This window comes from Siphateles boraxobius, unplaced genomic scaffold (assembly GCF_051911475.1).
Source record: "Siphateles boraxobius isolate OS27281-9 unplaced genomic scaffold, OSU_SipBor_1 225, whole genome shotgun sequence".
Taxonomy (NCBI): domain Eukaryota; kingdom Metazoa; phylum Chordata; class Actinopteri; order Cypriniformes; family Leuciscidae; genus Siphateles; species Siphateles boraxobius.
Genome location: NW_027508839.1, coordinates 207,501 through 225,000, shown reverse-complemented (window position 1 = coordinate 225,000; position 17,500 = coordinate 207,501). Strand labels below are relative to the sequence as shown.

Sequence of the window (17,500 nt, the reverse complement as noted above, 5' to 3'; positions counted from 1 at the left end):
GTGTGTGTGTGTGTTAGGGTTAGAGTGTGTGTGTGTTAGGGTTAGAGTGTGTGTGTGAGCGGAAGGTCAGAAGGTCTCGGACGAATACAGTGTTCAAGAGTTGGATAGAGTTTTAAATATGAAGCGTGTCCCGACGGGACGTCCCACAGAAGCTGTAACTCCGAGAGTGTTTGGAGCATCGGATGATCCACAGCTCGATCCTTCAGGAACAGCGTTTCTCACAGCGAGTGTAAACCCACGGCTGTGTCACAGAGTGTAGATGTTTAAACTTCGAATATGTGGTTTATTTATAAAGATAACGGCTTTTTGAAAGTGTGTGTGTGTGTGTGTGTGTGTCTTATCTCTCTCTCTCAGTCTGCTCGGGGTTATGTTGTTTATAGTGTGAGTGAAACACAAGAACTGTCTGCTTTATCAGCACATAAACACACAGTGTGTGTGTGTGTGTGTGTTTGTGTGTGTGTGAATGAGAGTGATTTGTCTGCTGGAGTTTTTCCTCCGCTCGGGTTAATCAATAGACTGTTAATAGTATTTCTGTGAATGTCAGCAGGGAATCAATGAGTTAAAGCAGGAGTTTGAAGGGCAGAGGAGCTGAAAGACACACACAACACGTCTATTATTGAGTTTACAGGAAATATAAACAATAAACGAGAAAATTGCAATTTTTCATAATATTGTTAATATAGCCATACCTCTTAAGTACACAACCCTCATTCAGTATGAATCACATTGATGCTGTGTTGTGTCTGCAGTCGTAGATTCAGTCGTTGCGTGAGTAAATATGATGAAGTGAATGTAAAGATTCACGGAGGCGTTTGAAACCGAATGGAAATGCAGATTTATTCCTGACGGCAAGCTTGAGCTTCAGGATCAGTCTGGTGTTTATATCAAGCTTTAACTCACGCATATCATTATACAATTACAATAGCAGGATTTTCACAAAATGCCCCACGGTTTTTATTTTTGCAGATAGGAGTTTATTAGTGTTTAAATGGGACCTCTCATGAAAAGTGCTATAATCGTGTGTTTCTACCAACACAGAGAACGTGAAAAGTGAAACCCAGTAATTTTAGAGTCTTTCTCTGCAAGCATGTCAAAAAATAAACCGATCAGATTTCACTCCTTCTGACGTATGAAGAGGATCTTATTATGATATTACCGGCTCTTAATCTGCACGTTTATAATATTACCGGCCCTTAATCTGCACGTTTATAATATTACCGGCTCTTAATCTGCACGTTTATAATATTACCGACCCTTAATCTGCACGTTTATAATATTACCGGCCCTTAATCTGTACATTTATAATATTACCGGCTCTTAATCTGCACGTTTATAATATTACCGGCCTTTAATCTGCACGTTTATAATATTACCGGCCTTTAATCTGCACGTTTATAATATTACCGGCTCTTAATCTGCACGTTTATAATATTACCGGCTCTTAATCTGCACGTTTATAATATTACCGGCCTTTAATCTGCACGTTTATAATATTACCGGCTCTTAATCTGCACGTTTATAATATTACCGGCCCTTAATCTGCACGTTTATAATATTACCGGCCCTTAATCTGTACGTTTATAATATTACCGGCTCTTAATCTGCACGTTTATAATATTACCGGCCCTTAATCTGCACGTTTATAATATTACCGGCCTTTAATCTGCACGTTTATAATATTACCGGCTCTTAATCTGCACGTTTATAATATTACCGGCCCTTAATCTGCACGTTTATAATATTACCGGCCCTTAATCTGTACGTTTATAATATTACCGGCTCTTAATCTGCACGTTTATAATATTACCGGCTCTTAATCTGCACGTTTATAATATTACCGACCCTTAATCTGCACGTTTATAATATTACCGGCTCTTAATCTGTACGTTTATAATATTACCGGCCCTTAATCTGCACGTTTATTATATAACCGGCCCTTAATCTGCACGTTTATAATATTACCGGCCCTTAATCTGCACGTTTATAATATTACCGGCCCTTAATCTGTACGTTTATAATATTACCGGCCCTTAATCTGTACGTTTATAATATTACCGGCCCTTAATCTGTACGTTTATAATATTACCGGCTCTTAATCTGCACGTTTATAATATTACCGACCCTTAATCTGCACGTTTATAATATTACCGGCTCTTAATCTGTACGTTTATAATATTACTGGCTCTTAATCTGCACGTTTATAATATTACCGGCTCTTAATCTGCACGTTTATAATATTACCGGCTCTTAATCTGCACGTTTATAATATTACCGGCTCTTAATCTGTACGTTTATAATATTACCGGCCCTTAATCTGCACGTTTATAATATTACCGGCTCTTAATCTGTACGTTTATAATATTACTGGCTCTTAATCTGCACGTTTATAATATTACCGGCTCTTAATCTGCACGTTTATAATATTACCGGCCCTTAATCTGCACGTTTATAATATTACCGGCTCTTAATCTGCACGTTAATAATATTATCGGCTCTTAATCTGCACGTTTATAATATTACCTGCTCTTAATCTGCACGTTTATAATATTACCGGCCCTTAATCTGCACGTTTATAATATTACCGGCTCTTAATCTGCACGTTAATAATATTATCGGCTCTTAATCTGCACGTTTATAATATTACCTGCTCTTAATCTGCACGTTTATAATATTACCGGCCCTTAATCTGCACGTTTATAATATTACCGGCTCTTAATCTGCACGTTAATAATATTATCGGCTCTTAATCTGCACGTTTATAATATTACCTGCTCTTAATCTGCACGTTTATAATATTACCGGCCCTTAATCTGCACGTTTATAATATTACCGGCCCTTAATCTGCACGTTTATAATATTACCGGCCCTTAATCTGCACGTTTATAATATTACCGGCCCTTAATCTGCACGTTTATAATATTACCGGCCCTTAATCTGCACGTTTATAATATTACCGGCCCTTAATCTGCACGTTTATAATATTACCGGCCCTTAATCTGCACGTTTATAATATTACCGGCCCTTAATCTGCACGTTTATAATATTACCGGCTCTTAATCTGCACGTTTATAATATTACCGGCCCTTAATCTGCACGTTTATAATATTACCGGCTCTTAATCTGCACGTTTATAATATTACCGGCCCTTAATCTGCACGTTTATAATATTACCGGCCCTTAATCTGTACGTTTATAATATTACCGGCTCTTAATCTGTACGTTTATAATATTACCGGCCCTTAATCTGTACGTTTATAATATTACCGGCTCTTAATCTGCACGTTTATAATATTACCGGCCCTTAATCTGCACGTTTATAATATTAACGGCTCTTAATCTGCACGTTTATAATATAACCGGCCCTTAATCTGCACGTTTATAATATTACCGGCTCTTAATCTGCACGTTTATAATATTACCGGCCCTTAATCTGTACGTTTATAATATTACCGGCTCTTAATCTGCACGTTTATAATATTACCGGCCCTTAATCTGCACGTTTATAATATTAACGGCTCTTAATCTGCACGTTTATAATATAACCGGCCCTTAATCTGCACGTTTATAATATTACCGGCTCTTAATCTGCACGTTTATAATATTACCGGCTCTTAATCTGCACGTTTATAATATTACCGGCTCTTAATCTGCACGTTTATAATATTACCGGCTCTTAATCTGCACGTTTATAATATTACCGGCTCTTAATCTGCACGTTTATAATATTACCGGCTCTTAATCTGCACGTTAATAATATTATCGGCTCTTAATCTGCACGTTTATAATATTACCTGCTCTTAATCTGCACGTTTATAATATTACCGGCTCTTAATCTGCACGTTTATAATATTACCGGCCCTTAATCTGCACGTTTATAATATTACCGGCCCTTAATCTGTACGTTTATAATATTACTGGCTCTTAATCTGCACGTTTATAATATTACCGGCTCTTAATCTGTACGTTTATAATATTACCGGCCCTTAATCTGTACGTTTATAATATTACCGGCTCTTAATCTGCACGTTTATAATATTACCGGCCCTTAATCTGCACGTTTATAATATTAACGGCTCTTAATCTGCACGTTTATAATATAACCGGCCCTTAATCTGCACGTTTATAATATTACCGGCTCTTAATCTGCACGTTTATAATATTACCGGCTCTTAATCTGCACGTTTATAATATTACCGGCTCTTAATCTGCAAGTTTATAATATTACCGGCTCTTAATCTGCACGTTTATAAATTGACCAGAACATGTCACCGCTGTCTTATAAACACCTCAGGAACTGTGGACACTTGTGTAGAAGTTCAACATGATGATGATGATATGATCAATGTAACTCCACAACAACTACATAAATGTCTCCACTAACATTCAATGACCTCGATCCGGCCATTTCATCTCACAATCTCACAATCTCTCTCTCACACGCTTTTAGCAACAGCCCGGGATGGAAGTGAAAGAGAAAATCACTAGGTTTCCTTCTTTTCAGAATATCAAGCTCTCATTTAAAAGTTTTCAATTGGGATATTTTACAGTAGCGCAGTGCCGAAGTGCTCCGATTGTTCTCGCTCTCGAATACTTTCCTGCACAATCACACTCCAGAGAGCCGAGCGCCACGGGGACACCGCTTTATATCAGCGACACGTTCATAACCTTACAAACGCTTCTATTTCAAATAAACGTGTCCAACACTGATAATAATCATAAATGAGCAGCAAATCATCATATTATAGTGATTTCTGAAGGATCATGTGACACTGAAGACTGGAGTAATGATGCTGAAAATTCAGCTTTGATCACAGGAATAAATTACACTTTACTATTTATTCACATAGAAAACAGCTGATTTACACTGCAATAATATTTCACAGTATTATTAGTACAGTAGTAATAGTAGTGTATATATAACAAATTACTCTTCAAATTAATATTTTTTTTAAGTGTGTAATACAGATTACAGGGGATTCTGTGTTTATTTTGCAACAATATATCTGATGTATTGGTGTCAGCCGAACGTATCCCATAATGCTCTCGTCTTCAAGCATCCGGCGCTCAGGTTATTGTGTGATCGGAACGCTTTTACTCCACGGTTTGGATAAAATCCCTCACAAAGAAGACTGAGAAACGAGCAGCGCTTACATCTGATGCGATTATGATGAATATGAGCGTATTAAACATCGTGATCTCACATTATAATTTGATCTCAGGCGTGTTAAAGATGAAATGCAATCTATTTCCCTCAGGAAAATGTAGATTTGAAAGGGATGCTGGTAAAAACATACATGTTAACATTCACACAGTCTTTTCTCAGCTCCGTCTTGTCCGTCACTGAAGTAATTGAGAGGCTTTTAATGATTAATGTGAGCCGTGAGTCTGTTAAACTCCTCTAGTGGATCCTTACACGACTTCTGATTAAACGCTGTTTCCAAACCCTTGTTTTAATCTTCAGCCACACATGCACAGAATAAAGATAAGCGTGTCTTCATTTCCCTGTGCTTTCTGCAGCTCGTGTTGTAATAAAACCCTCTCCGTGTGTGTGTGTGTGTGTGTGTGTGTGTGCGGTCGCTCGTCTCGTCTGAAGTGGGACAGAAGCAGGTTAAGCTCCTCGGTTCCTCATCAGGAACATCAGATTGCCTTCGGATCGTGAACACGAGAGCTGTAGAGACAAATCCCACAGAAATGCTGCTCAAATTGAGCCCGGAATGGAAATTGATCCCATTACCAGAGCCGGTGTTCCCGAGGGAGTCGAGCTGCGAGCCCGTCTGGAGGAAACGCTCCTGATTTACATACGCTTTAGAAAACATCTTTTATTCTGTTACCCGCTCGATAATTGGGTGGATCTCACAAAAATATGAATGGATCATATATGATGGCAAAATCAAAAGGGAAAGAAATACAAATTATGTTTTGCATAAAAAAGTGTTTTTTTTCTCATAACAATTAAAAAATTAATTATTATTGAATGCAAAAAAAATTATCTTTCAAATAAAAATACATTGTCATGAAAACATCCTAATGCTCTTAAATATTGCTCCTTCGTTTGCTTAAGCAAAATATAATTTCTTAATATCTATTTTTAACCAAAATGCAACGATTTCTCATGTGTTGCATCTTTCAGATCCCATGCACGGCCCCCGAAACAGTAGTGGGCATCAATTCATATCTCTTTATTTATTAAAAAAAGGTCTGAATGAGATCTTCTCTGGTATCATAGTTGTTATTCTTGCATTAAAAGATCGAATACTTGCACAATGCAATCATTTCTCCTGTTACGCCGCTCAGATTCCATGCGTGACTCGAAGACTCATATTTAATACAAACAGCACAACTGTTTTCAACACTGATAATAATCATAAATGTTTCTTGAGCTCAAATCATCATATTATAGTGATTTCTGAAGGATCATGTGACACTGAAGACTGGAGTAATGATGCTGAAAATTCACAGGAATAAATTACACTTTACTATATATTCACATAGAAAACAGCTGATTTACATTAGAATTTTTGCTATACTTGTATTTCTAGCGTTTGGAAGCTTTTGAGCCCTTTATGAACCACAATGCTCCTGTTTCAGATCCCATGCACGGCCCTCGGAGAGTCCAGGTCGTGGACATCAAATCCAGGCAGTTCACGATCCGCTGGGAGCCGTTCGGATACAACGTGACGCGATGCTACAGCTACAACCTGACGGTGCAGTACCGCTACACGGCTAGCGCTAAAGAGGAGACGCGCGAGGAGGTGTGTTACGATACGAGTGTGTCGCAGCAACACACCATCCGAAACCTCCCGCCGTACACCAACGTTAGCATCCGACTGCTCCTGCGCAACCGCGAGGGAGTGAAGGAGAGCGACGAGCTCGACGTGCTGACCGACGAGGACGGTACGACACTCGCTATCTCTTACCAAATCCCTTTTCTTTTTTTCAAAATTACACTTTCTTTCCTTTTTTAATTCTTGTTGATTGTGTTTTAATGCTTATATAAAATATTGGTAATCAAAAAACATGTCTAATTAATTGAAATCATGAAACGTATACAATTTAATAACAATTTATTATATATAGCATTTTAGGGCCCTGTGAAATCTTTTATTTTTGTGTGTTCTGTTTAAATTTTTCTAGATTTTTTAAATATTTAACTTAAATGTTAATTCATCAAAATCATGTCTAATCAATTGAATTCATAAAACATTAACATCTTAATTATTTATATTTTTACTGTCTTTTTCTTAATTTTCTACCTTGTGAATGGTTTAATTTTTCCAAAATTCCAAGTTTTAATTTTTCTTCATTCCATTTTAATGGGAAAATATTTTGTTTTAATCAAAAAGCATGTCTAATTAAGTCAAAAACCTAAAAGTCTAAAAACAATTATTAAAAGTTTAATCTATATTTAAATTTTCCTGGATATTAATTTTTTTAATGTTTGCTTAAATTTTATTAATCAAAAATCATGTCAATTCAAATCAGTTGAATTCATAAAAAAATTACTGAACAAATTAATGAATTTTTACTGTAATAAGGCCTTGTGAATTTTTTTCATTTTTCAGAATTTGTGCCATCTGGTTTTTTTTTCTGGATTTGTGATTTACTGTTAAAGTTAAAACAGAAAAAAAGTATTATTATTATTTTGAGAACCGCATTCTATTGTACAATAGTAATATATTTCTGTCATAATTTCTTCAAGCTAAACCAAACTTTTATTTTGGCGGGTTGCGCTGACGAGTTTGTGTTTCTGCCGATAGTTTCCTCACATGAAAGGGTGAAACTGGAGATGAAGTTATAGTAAGAGATAAACATCTTTTATAAAACTTTATTTTTTTATGATTCGTCTCCAGCCTCAGACATGACTCGAGTTTAACTGATAACATTTTCTTGGTGTTTGAATTAGATTTCAAGAATACACAATGGCTCTCAATCATGAAACATTCGTAAATATACGAGTAAATATGCGAGTGATTTGCGCGTAAAGAGACCTTCCCGAAAACTCTTCTCCTGATTCACAAATACTTCGTAAACGTCAGATGTGATAGTGAAATGTGTGTGTGTGTTAATGAATTCCAATCAGTCGTAAATGGGATGCGCGTGCACGTTCATTCTCAATTACCATAAATCCCGCCCATTAAATCCGACTGACATCTATATATGGGCATCATATTATGACATGAATGCGAATGAAAAAGAAAAATTTCTCAGATGCAGAAATTGAAGTTTTATTATCAGAAGTTCATTAAAAACGCCACATTTTATTTTCAAGCGTACATAGTGGCGTATCGGCTCCTAAAAAAAAAAGGAAGCTTGGCAGCATATTACAGATGCAGTCAATGCAGTTTCATCTGTTAATCGAACACTCCCAGAAGTGAGAAGAAAATGGTTCGACATTAAGCTTGAGAGCAAAAAACGAATTAGTTCACTTCGGAAAAATCTTATTTAAACTGGAGAAGGACCACCATCGCAGATGCTATTACTGGCTCTCATAATAAGAAAACCGTATGTAATTACTATATATAATATTTTTTCAAAATGCTGTGTAAATATGTACCCGATTAACTACTAACATTTGGAAAATACGAACATTTTAATGAATCCGGAAATTTACGCCAGAACCACTTTACACACGATTTACACAAAAACTCGTTCTGCTCGTGTTTCATGAATGAGACCCATAGTTCTTCAGGGATGAGGTCGTTTGTGTCGCACTTCATTCACTATGAGTGGCTCGTTCGTGTCAAGTCTCTGTGTTAAGTGTGTCATTCTACCGCACAATAGTGTGTGTTTAAACGGCATGTTTCACGAAGAACGCTTCGAAACACAAGCTGTTAGGCTGGAGATGTGTGAGGCCAAGGACACACACACACACACACACACACACACACACACACACACACACACACACACACACACACAGGCCTCGGTTTCTTAAGCGCTTCCGCACACACACACACACACACACACACACACACAGGCCTCGGTTTCTGACGCGCTTACACACACACACACACACACACACACACACACACAGGCCTCGGTTTCTGACGCGCTTCCACACACACACACACACACACACAGACCTCGGTTTCTGACGCGCTTCCACACACACACACACACACACACACACACACACACACACAGACCTCGGGTTTCTAATGCGCTTCCACACACACACACACACACACACACACACACACACACACACACACACACACACACACACAGGCCTCGGTTTCTGACGCGCTTCCACACACACACACACACACACACACACACACACACACACACACACACACACACAGACCTCGGGTTTCTAATGCGCTTCCACACACACACACACACACAGGCCTCGGTTTCTGACGCGCTTCCACACACACACACACACACACAGGCCTCGGTTTCTGACGTGCTTACACACACACACACACACACACACACACACACACACACAGGCCTTGGTTTCTGACGCGCTTCCACACACACACACACACACACACACACACAGACCTCGGGTTTCTAATGCGCTTCCACACACACACACACACACACACAGGCCTCGGTTTCTGACGCGCTTCCACACACACACACACACACACACACACACACACACACACAGGCCTCGGGTTTCTAATGCGCTTCCACACACACACACACACACACACACACACAGGCCTCGGTTTCTGACGCGCTTCCACACACACACACACACACACACACACACACAGGCCTCGGTTTCTGACGCGCTTCCACACACACACACACACACACACACACACACACACACACACAGGCCTCGGTTTCTGACGCGCTTCCACACACACACACACACACACACACACACACACACACACACACACACACACACTCACACACACACACACACACACACTCACACACACACACACACACACTCACACACACACACACACACACACACACACACACACACAGGCCTCGGTTTCTGACGCGCTTCCGCTGAACACATGAACGATCCTTCTCACGCTTGATGGCCTTTGGAAAATATGTTCTTTATTGAATACAAGAGAATATTGATTTAAAATTAGTCAGTGTCTCTTTAAATCAATATGTGTCAGTCAGTGTTGTGTGTCCCGCAGTTCCCGGCGCCGTCCCGCTGGAGTCGATCCAAGGAAACACGTTTGAGGAGAAGATTGGCCTCCGATGGAGAGAGCCTCTTCAGACCTACGGGATCATCAAGCAATACGAGGTGAGTCTCGATCCGGCAGCGTTTCTCATTCACACACGCTCTTAATCGACTAATAAACCCACACTGATAACCTGGAGATCTGAGCGGATCTGAGATTCAGGACAGAAGAGATTAAAACTAAAGAGCCACAGGACAGGAATCTCTTCAACATCTCAGATCTCACGTATGCTTATATACAGTCAAACACACATTACTCACACTCCAGATATCATATTCACTAGTGTGTGCAGGACACTATAGTTCATTTCTGTAAGTGACGAGAGCAAAATAAAGGAAACTGTGACATATTATACACAATAATTCTTCATACAGTGACCAAAAATGATTGGGACACTTTGAGCTGATCATGTTTTAAGTGTTTTTTCTTTAATAACTAATGCAGCTTTTTACACCACAGACTGAACAACATGAAGCATTGCTTGGTAACTGGTTGAGCTAAACTGGTATTATCTAATTGTGTAGTTAAATTTAACAGCTGACAGATATTCAACATGATTCATGTGTGAGAGTCTAACAGAAGGACGGACAAAACCAGTCAAATATCAACTGAGTTCTAGTCATATTTTATCACCATTTTCTAAAATATAGCGAATAAACTGTGATAAAGTGATGTTTTGTAAAATATTATTCCAGTAAAAGTGTCGACGGAATCTGAGTAAACGCTGGTTTGTGTCTCGACTCGATGACGACTGCGGTCTCATTATTGTTTGTCAGAGGAATATCTGTGGAAGAGCAAACGCTGAGCTCTCGTTTTCCGTGGTTTCAGTGTTTCAGTGAAAGACTCCTGGATTTGTAGATCGCTGGAATAACAAACAGGAGCACATACCGGAGCGATGGACTCACGGGAATGTGGGAAAATCACCGGCGAGAGGAAACATGTTTGCTATACGGGAAACAACATGAATCATGATCCTGCTGCGATTGTGGAGATAGTCTAAACCTGATAAAGGCTCATTAAAGGGGACTAATCATGTAAAAATGTATCATCTTTGATCGGAAAATTGAAGAACGTTTTATCAAACTTTGAACTTTAACTGAGAAGATCAACTATATTTAAAGTCGCCCTGTAGTCAATCATTTCATCCCTTAAAACTCATCTTTGATCACCAAAATGACATATTTAAGCGTTTGTTCCTTGAAAAATAATTCTTCATTCCTCAAAATATTTTGAATGTAACTCGAAACCCTTGCCTCATTAAGTATTCGCAGGTCTATGAATATGCAAATGAGCCCCGCCTCCACTCACTCACTCACTCACTCAGCTCTTGATGTCGGTCAGGATCAACACACTCTGAAGGATGTCACTAACCCGCTGAAGTTTTCCAGTTGGATTGACAAAGTTGTTTTAATTGTTTAAAATCTTTTATTTGACCCATGAGACTGCAGAATCTGTTGTAAATAATTGTGAAAAATCACTTTTTAAAACTTGCTCCATCCGTAGCAGGTTTTGACTCCTATAGGGAGAAGGTTTTCATATTTAATCATCTATGATTTTGACTCCTCATCTATTCTAAATTGAAGAACTTGTTCCTAAACTTGAAACGGCCTGCTGAATATCTTCTCTATCTGTAGGTTTTACTACGGTAAAAGAGGGTTTTCACCATGTCCGGTTCCCCAAAGAACCTTTCAGGGGTTAGTTCATAATAGAACCATTGTTTTGTAGTGTGAAGAACATTTTAATAATCTAAAGCACCTTTTTCTGCTATAAAGACCTTTGGAAAGATTCCATGCATGTTAAAGTTTCTTCATGGAACCGTCAATACAATAAATAATCTTTATTTTTAATGTGTTATAATACAGAAGTGAAATAGGTAGCATTTTTTTTTAATCATAAAGATGAATCTCACCCCAAAAATCTATGGGTCATATTTTATTGCAAAATACAAATTATGTTGTGCATAAAAAAAGGAAAGATTAGCATTTCACCCCAAAATTGTCATTACTGTAATGCGGGAGGGGAAAGGTCATGAAAATAATGTCACAATACAAAACATCTTAATGCTTCAAAAAACATTTTTTTATATAACTTCTAATATTTATTTGAAACAAACTGACGATTTGTGTGTCAGATCGCAGTGTGTGTGTGTGTGTGTGTGTGTGTGGGTGTGTGTGTGTGTGAGAGAGTGTGTGTGTGTGTGTGTGTGTGTGTGTGAGAGAGTGTGTGTGTGTGTGTGTGAGAGAGTGTGTGTGTGTGTGTGTGTGTGTGTGTGTGTGTGTGTGTGTGTGTGTGTGTGTGTGTGTGTGTGTGTGTGTGTGTGTGTGTGTGTGTGTGTGTGTGTGTGTGTGTGTGTGTGTGTGTTACTGAAGCACACGCTGTATTCTGTGCGCTCAGACTCGGAGCGACGGGACATTGTGTGTCGGTTGTGTGATTATTTCAGAAGTGTGTGACTCATTCTGTGCCGAGAAACTCTGAACAATGCGCCGCTCAAAAGACTCATTGTTGCAGAACTTCATTTGTGGAAATTCGAGCAATTAAGCTGTCACGTTCATGTAATGAAATTACACTTGTCAACGCCGGGCTTTAAGGAAGTGTCAGGCTGCGATCCGAAGGGAACGGGACGAGCCGAAGCGTTCTGCCTCATTAGAGTCTTCAGGACACGTGTGTGTGTGTGTTCACCCCATGCAGTGAAGGAGGTGTGTGTTCTGTCACACTCATGAGCTTCTGCTCCTTGTCATTAGGTGCAGTGTCGCCAAAGAGCATTCTGGGTAAAGTGCTTTGCTCTGAAACACAGTAATGATGAGCCGGACTGTGTTCACAGTAAATGTCCTGTTCTGGGGTCAGACCTTTATCAACTCTAAAAAAGAGACGTGTGTAAAGTGCCACTTTTAAGCTTTGTTGGATATTATCCTTCATGAAGTGTGTAATAAAGCTGTTTGTGAATGTCTGCAAAGTTTTAAAGATCAAAGTGCAAAGTGATTCTGAACCGAAACGAGTCGTCTGTAATTCCAGTCTCACTTCCTGTAACAATGTAAATAATTAGCATAATGCCCGCCTCTGGTGTTGATTGGCTGAGCAGCGTCTCTTAGCTCCGCCCTCTAACACTGTAGTGTATCTGAGACTGGAAGAGTTTGGTTTGTGTTGTTCGTGTCGAGAAGACGCTGTTTTCTGAGACTGATACGGTAAAACACACGCCATCGTTACTGTTCGTATCACTGTTATCAAGAGCTGAGATTCAGATATGATAATGACCAATCACAGCAGAGCAGCTCTCAAAGAGGCGGGGCTTAGAGAGACGAAGCGTTTCAGACACTGAGAGAAAGAGCTGATGCTGACGTGGAGATTATGAGGACATTAATGTGTTTCTGACCTTGTATGAATGTGAATCTGTTGTAGGACACTCAGAAACAACATTAGGAGCCTTTAAAATAACACAATAGGGCACTTAAGTGTTTAAGAATTGCTTTTATCTATTATTTTTATTTGTCATTTTTATTTATTTTAATTAAATTATTATTATTAAATTTTTTTTTTTAAATGTTATGCTGATTTTCTCTAAACTTTTCCATGGACTCCCAGCACTCACCGTTTGAAACCCCTGTCTCAACCAATAGTGTACGTTTGGGGCGGGGCTATCTGTTTGGCCACCCAATGGTAGACGAGTGTTAGAAACATGTTTGAAAGTAGCGATCAGAAACAACACTTCACCGTAAACATGAGCAGTTCTGGGCTTTTACTCGCACAGCTCTTGCATTAGCTGATGCATTATGATTTTTTTATCCTGCTCGTCCAGAGTAAAGATGCATGCATAATGTGTTTATCAGGGATATTCCCTGTGGTTGATTCGTTGGCGTTTGATATGCTGAGGTGTTCAGCTGTGGGATCGGTCCAGGTTTCTGTCTTAGATTAATAACACTGGGTATTTCTCATCTGATGAGTGCGATCCTCCATCCCTCTGTGGCCTTAAACTGGAATCCGAACCGAGTGCTATTAGCGGGCCGCCATTAGCAACTGAATGATTTATTCAAATGAAGCCCCTCCGATACTTTTCATTAAGTTATATTAGAAGCGCAGGGCGTCTCGTCTCCAGAAGAGGATGAAAGAGAACAAAAGTGAAGCTCCCCGTCTGCTCTCCTCCATCATAATGAAAGATTATATTCAGAAACGCTTCCTGCATCATCCAGGAGAATTATTATAGCGGCTCTGAATCTTGTGTTGTTGCAGAAGCTTCAGACAAATGTGATATCTAATGTGATATTTCTATTATTTAACAACACATGTATATGTTCATGGTCTCTGATGATGGTTATTGGCCACATGACATGCAAGTAAACACGAGAAATATTAGATGTTTTTTAAAAGTAAGTGTTTTATTCTAAATTTGTTGCTGGACTTTAAAGTCGACTCAATCTCACTCCACATTGCATTCACTAGGAACCAAATGGAATAATAATTATTATTATTATTTATTTATTTATTTATTTTATTGTTTACATTTTTTATTATTATTATTAATTTATGTATAAACATAAATTTAAAAAATAAAACAAAAATAAAATAAAAAAACAAAAATAAAACAAAAATTGTGTATTATTACTACTACTAATAATATTTGTAAAAATAAAATGTATAAATGAATGCATTAAATATTATTATTATTATTATTAATAATAATAATAATAATAAACATTGATAAATAAAATGGTAATAATAATAATTAAGAAAATGAATAAATATAATAATAATATTTCTTAATTTTTATTATTATTATTATTATTATTATTATTATTATTTCCTGTATTAATTTATTATATGTATTTATAAAAAATATTTTTATAATTCAAATAAATGAGCAAATTAATAATTATTATTATCATTAATACAAAGGATTTTTTAAAAATATTAAGAATAAATGAAATAATATTTTATTTATTATTTTTTTTTATTATTATTTTAACTCTAATTATAAAAATTAAGACAAATATATTACTGTAAAACAAAATAAAATGATATAATAATTTTATGTCACACTACAAGTTACAATACTAAAATGTATGTCTTAAACAATTGACTTTTAAATCTCAAGCTTTTATTGTGCTGGAAAACTCTATAATACTGTCCACAAAAATATTCACATCACGATAAGACATGCAGAAAGAGAGAAAATAGTCAGTTTTGATTTCCTGTATAATATTGGTAATGATAACACCCAGCGGGACTGTGGGCCAATGGGACGCACTGTGGGCGGAGCTTCTGTTCTGTCACCTGATTCGGTCACATGTGTTTGTGTGTCAGATCTTCTACAAGGCCGTCAGCTCCTTCGACCCCGAGTTCATCTTGACCAATCAGAGCGGGAAGGTCCTGAAGTCCAGCAACGAGACGTCACATGTGTTCCCGGGCCTGTATCCCGGATCCACGTACTCCTTCACCATCAGAGCCAGCACTGTTAAAGGATACGGGCCGCCCGTCATCACGCAGTTCACCACCAAGATCTCACGTAAGAGGCGTTTGGGTTATTTCTGTGTGTGTGTGTGTGTGTGTGTGTGTGTGTGTGTGTGTGCTCATGTGTCATCTGTCCATCATAACCAGCTCCGCGTATGCCGGGATATGACCAGGAGACTCCGCTGAATCAGAGCGACAGCACAGTGACGGTTCTGCTGAAGCCGGCCCGCAGTCGAGGAGCTCCCGTCAGGTGCGCAGCATCAGCTCTTATACACATGTATTCATAACATTTGCTTGAACTTTAAAACAAATGTATTCATATATTAAAAAAAAACATTACAGGAAATCTAGAACTAGACTAAAACATAAAAAATATACAGTTCACAGCTTCTCATTGTGTAATTTCACTTTGCTACTTTATAAAAGTTATTTTGCTGGAGTACAGGAATTGCATTATATACCGTACATGTCCAACACAAAAGTTGTGTTATTATTTACTCACTTTGTGATCATCATCACATGCTATTATAATGAGAAGCGTTTGGAAACTTGCGGTTTTAAAAATAATTCAAAACACACCACCAGTTAAATGTTTAAGATCGGTGAGATTTTTAATGTTTTTAAAAGAAGTCTCTTCTGCTCACCAGAAGAAAATACAGTAAAAATTGTGAAATATTATTGCAATGTTTTCTATGTGAATATATAGTAAAGTGTAATTTATTCCTGTGAATTTTCAGCATCATTACTCCAGTCTTCAGTGTCACATGATCCTTCAGAAATCACTATAATATGATGATTTGACGCTCAAGAAATTAATTTATGATTATTATCAATGTTGAAAACCGTTATTTACATTTCTATTGATCAAAGAATCCTGAAATAAAAATAAAAAACCTTACAGTTTTTGGACGGAATTTTGGAATTTACAGTGAAAAAACATAAATCGGCATTCCCACAATTCCCGGCGAGACACTTCACATTTTATGTATTTTTGTTGAAATAACTCTTTCTTCATATTTTTTTCTAATCAGTTATGTACATTAGGGTTTTGTGTAACAATTAATGTTGTTAAATTAATGTTTATTGCATTTTTAAAATGTCATGTGTTACCATGACGGAGTTCAGTGTGTGTGTGTGTGTGTGTGTGTGTGTGTGTGTGTGTGTGTGTGTGTGTGTGTGTGTGTGTGTGTGTGTGTGTGTGTGTGTGTGTGTGAATGACACTCTGCAGCTTCTATATATTAATATTATCAGCGTGTGGAAAAGCTTTGGTTGATTGGTGGATGTCAGTGTATTACAATGGTACAAAACAGATATTAGTATTTCAGTTATTAATATTATATCAGATAAAGAAATACTTTCCTTACTGTAAATTTAAGTTAAGTCTGTAAAACCTAAAATGTTGCTTCCATATTTTTTTACGGTAAATCTCTGGCAACCACAGCTGCCGTTTTTTTTTACGTCAATTTAACGGAATTTAGTTTTTACAGTGTAGAGCAGAGACAAAAGATTCGATTTCAGATTTCGATTGTCATTATATTTGAGAATACTACTGTTGTTTTTTATTCTATTTTAATCAAATAAATGCAGCCCTGGTGAGCAGAGGAGACTCTTTTAAAACCCAAACTTTTGACTGATAGTGTGAAAGCGTGAGAATCTCAGATTGTGGTCAGAATGAAATGAACAGTTATTAGTGTTTGTTTATGCACTTGATCCCGAAACGAGGCCGTTCCTGTCGCACACACACACTCCACACACCGATCTCACAGAAGAACATCGTCTCACTGTCAGTGATTCTCATATATCTGCAGTTATGATGATTCATAATTCAGCGTATCGTTCTGGTCGCGGGTCGGCGTGTGAGTGAAGATAAAAGCGTCTGTGGAATGAATAAA

The 17,500-nt window shown here is 37.8% G+C and overlaps 1 protein-coding gene across 15 annotated transcripts in view; it reads left to right on the top strand.

Annotated features, from left to right (window-relative positions):
- The window catches only part of LOC143747542 (receptor-type tyrosine-protein phosphatase mu-like), a 281,363-nt gene that overhangs the window by 147,209 nt on the left and 116,654 nt on the right, over positions 1–17,500 (top strand). For all 15 annotated transcript variants that reach the window (XM_077240349.1, XM_077240347.1, XM_077240345.1 and 12 more), the window contains 4 exons: positions 6,589–6,894; positions 10,119–10,228; positions 15,462–15,663; positions 15,756–15,858. In XM_077240349.1, the coding sequence (XP_077096464.1) occupies positions 6,589–6,894; positions 10,119–10,228; positions 15,462–15,663; positions 15,756–15,858 (721 nt within the window). The remainder of the gene's footprint in view (positions 1–6,588; positions 6,895–10,118; positions 10,229–15,461; positions 15,664–15,755; positions 15,859–17,500) is intronic.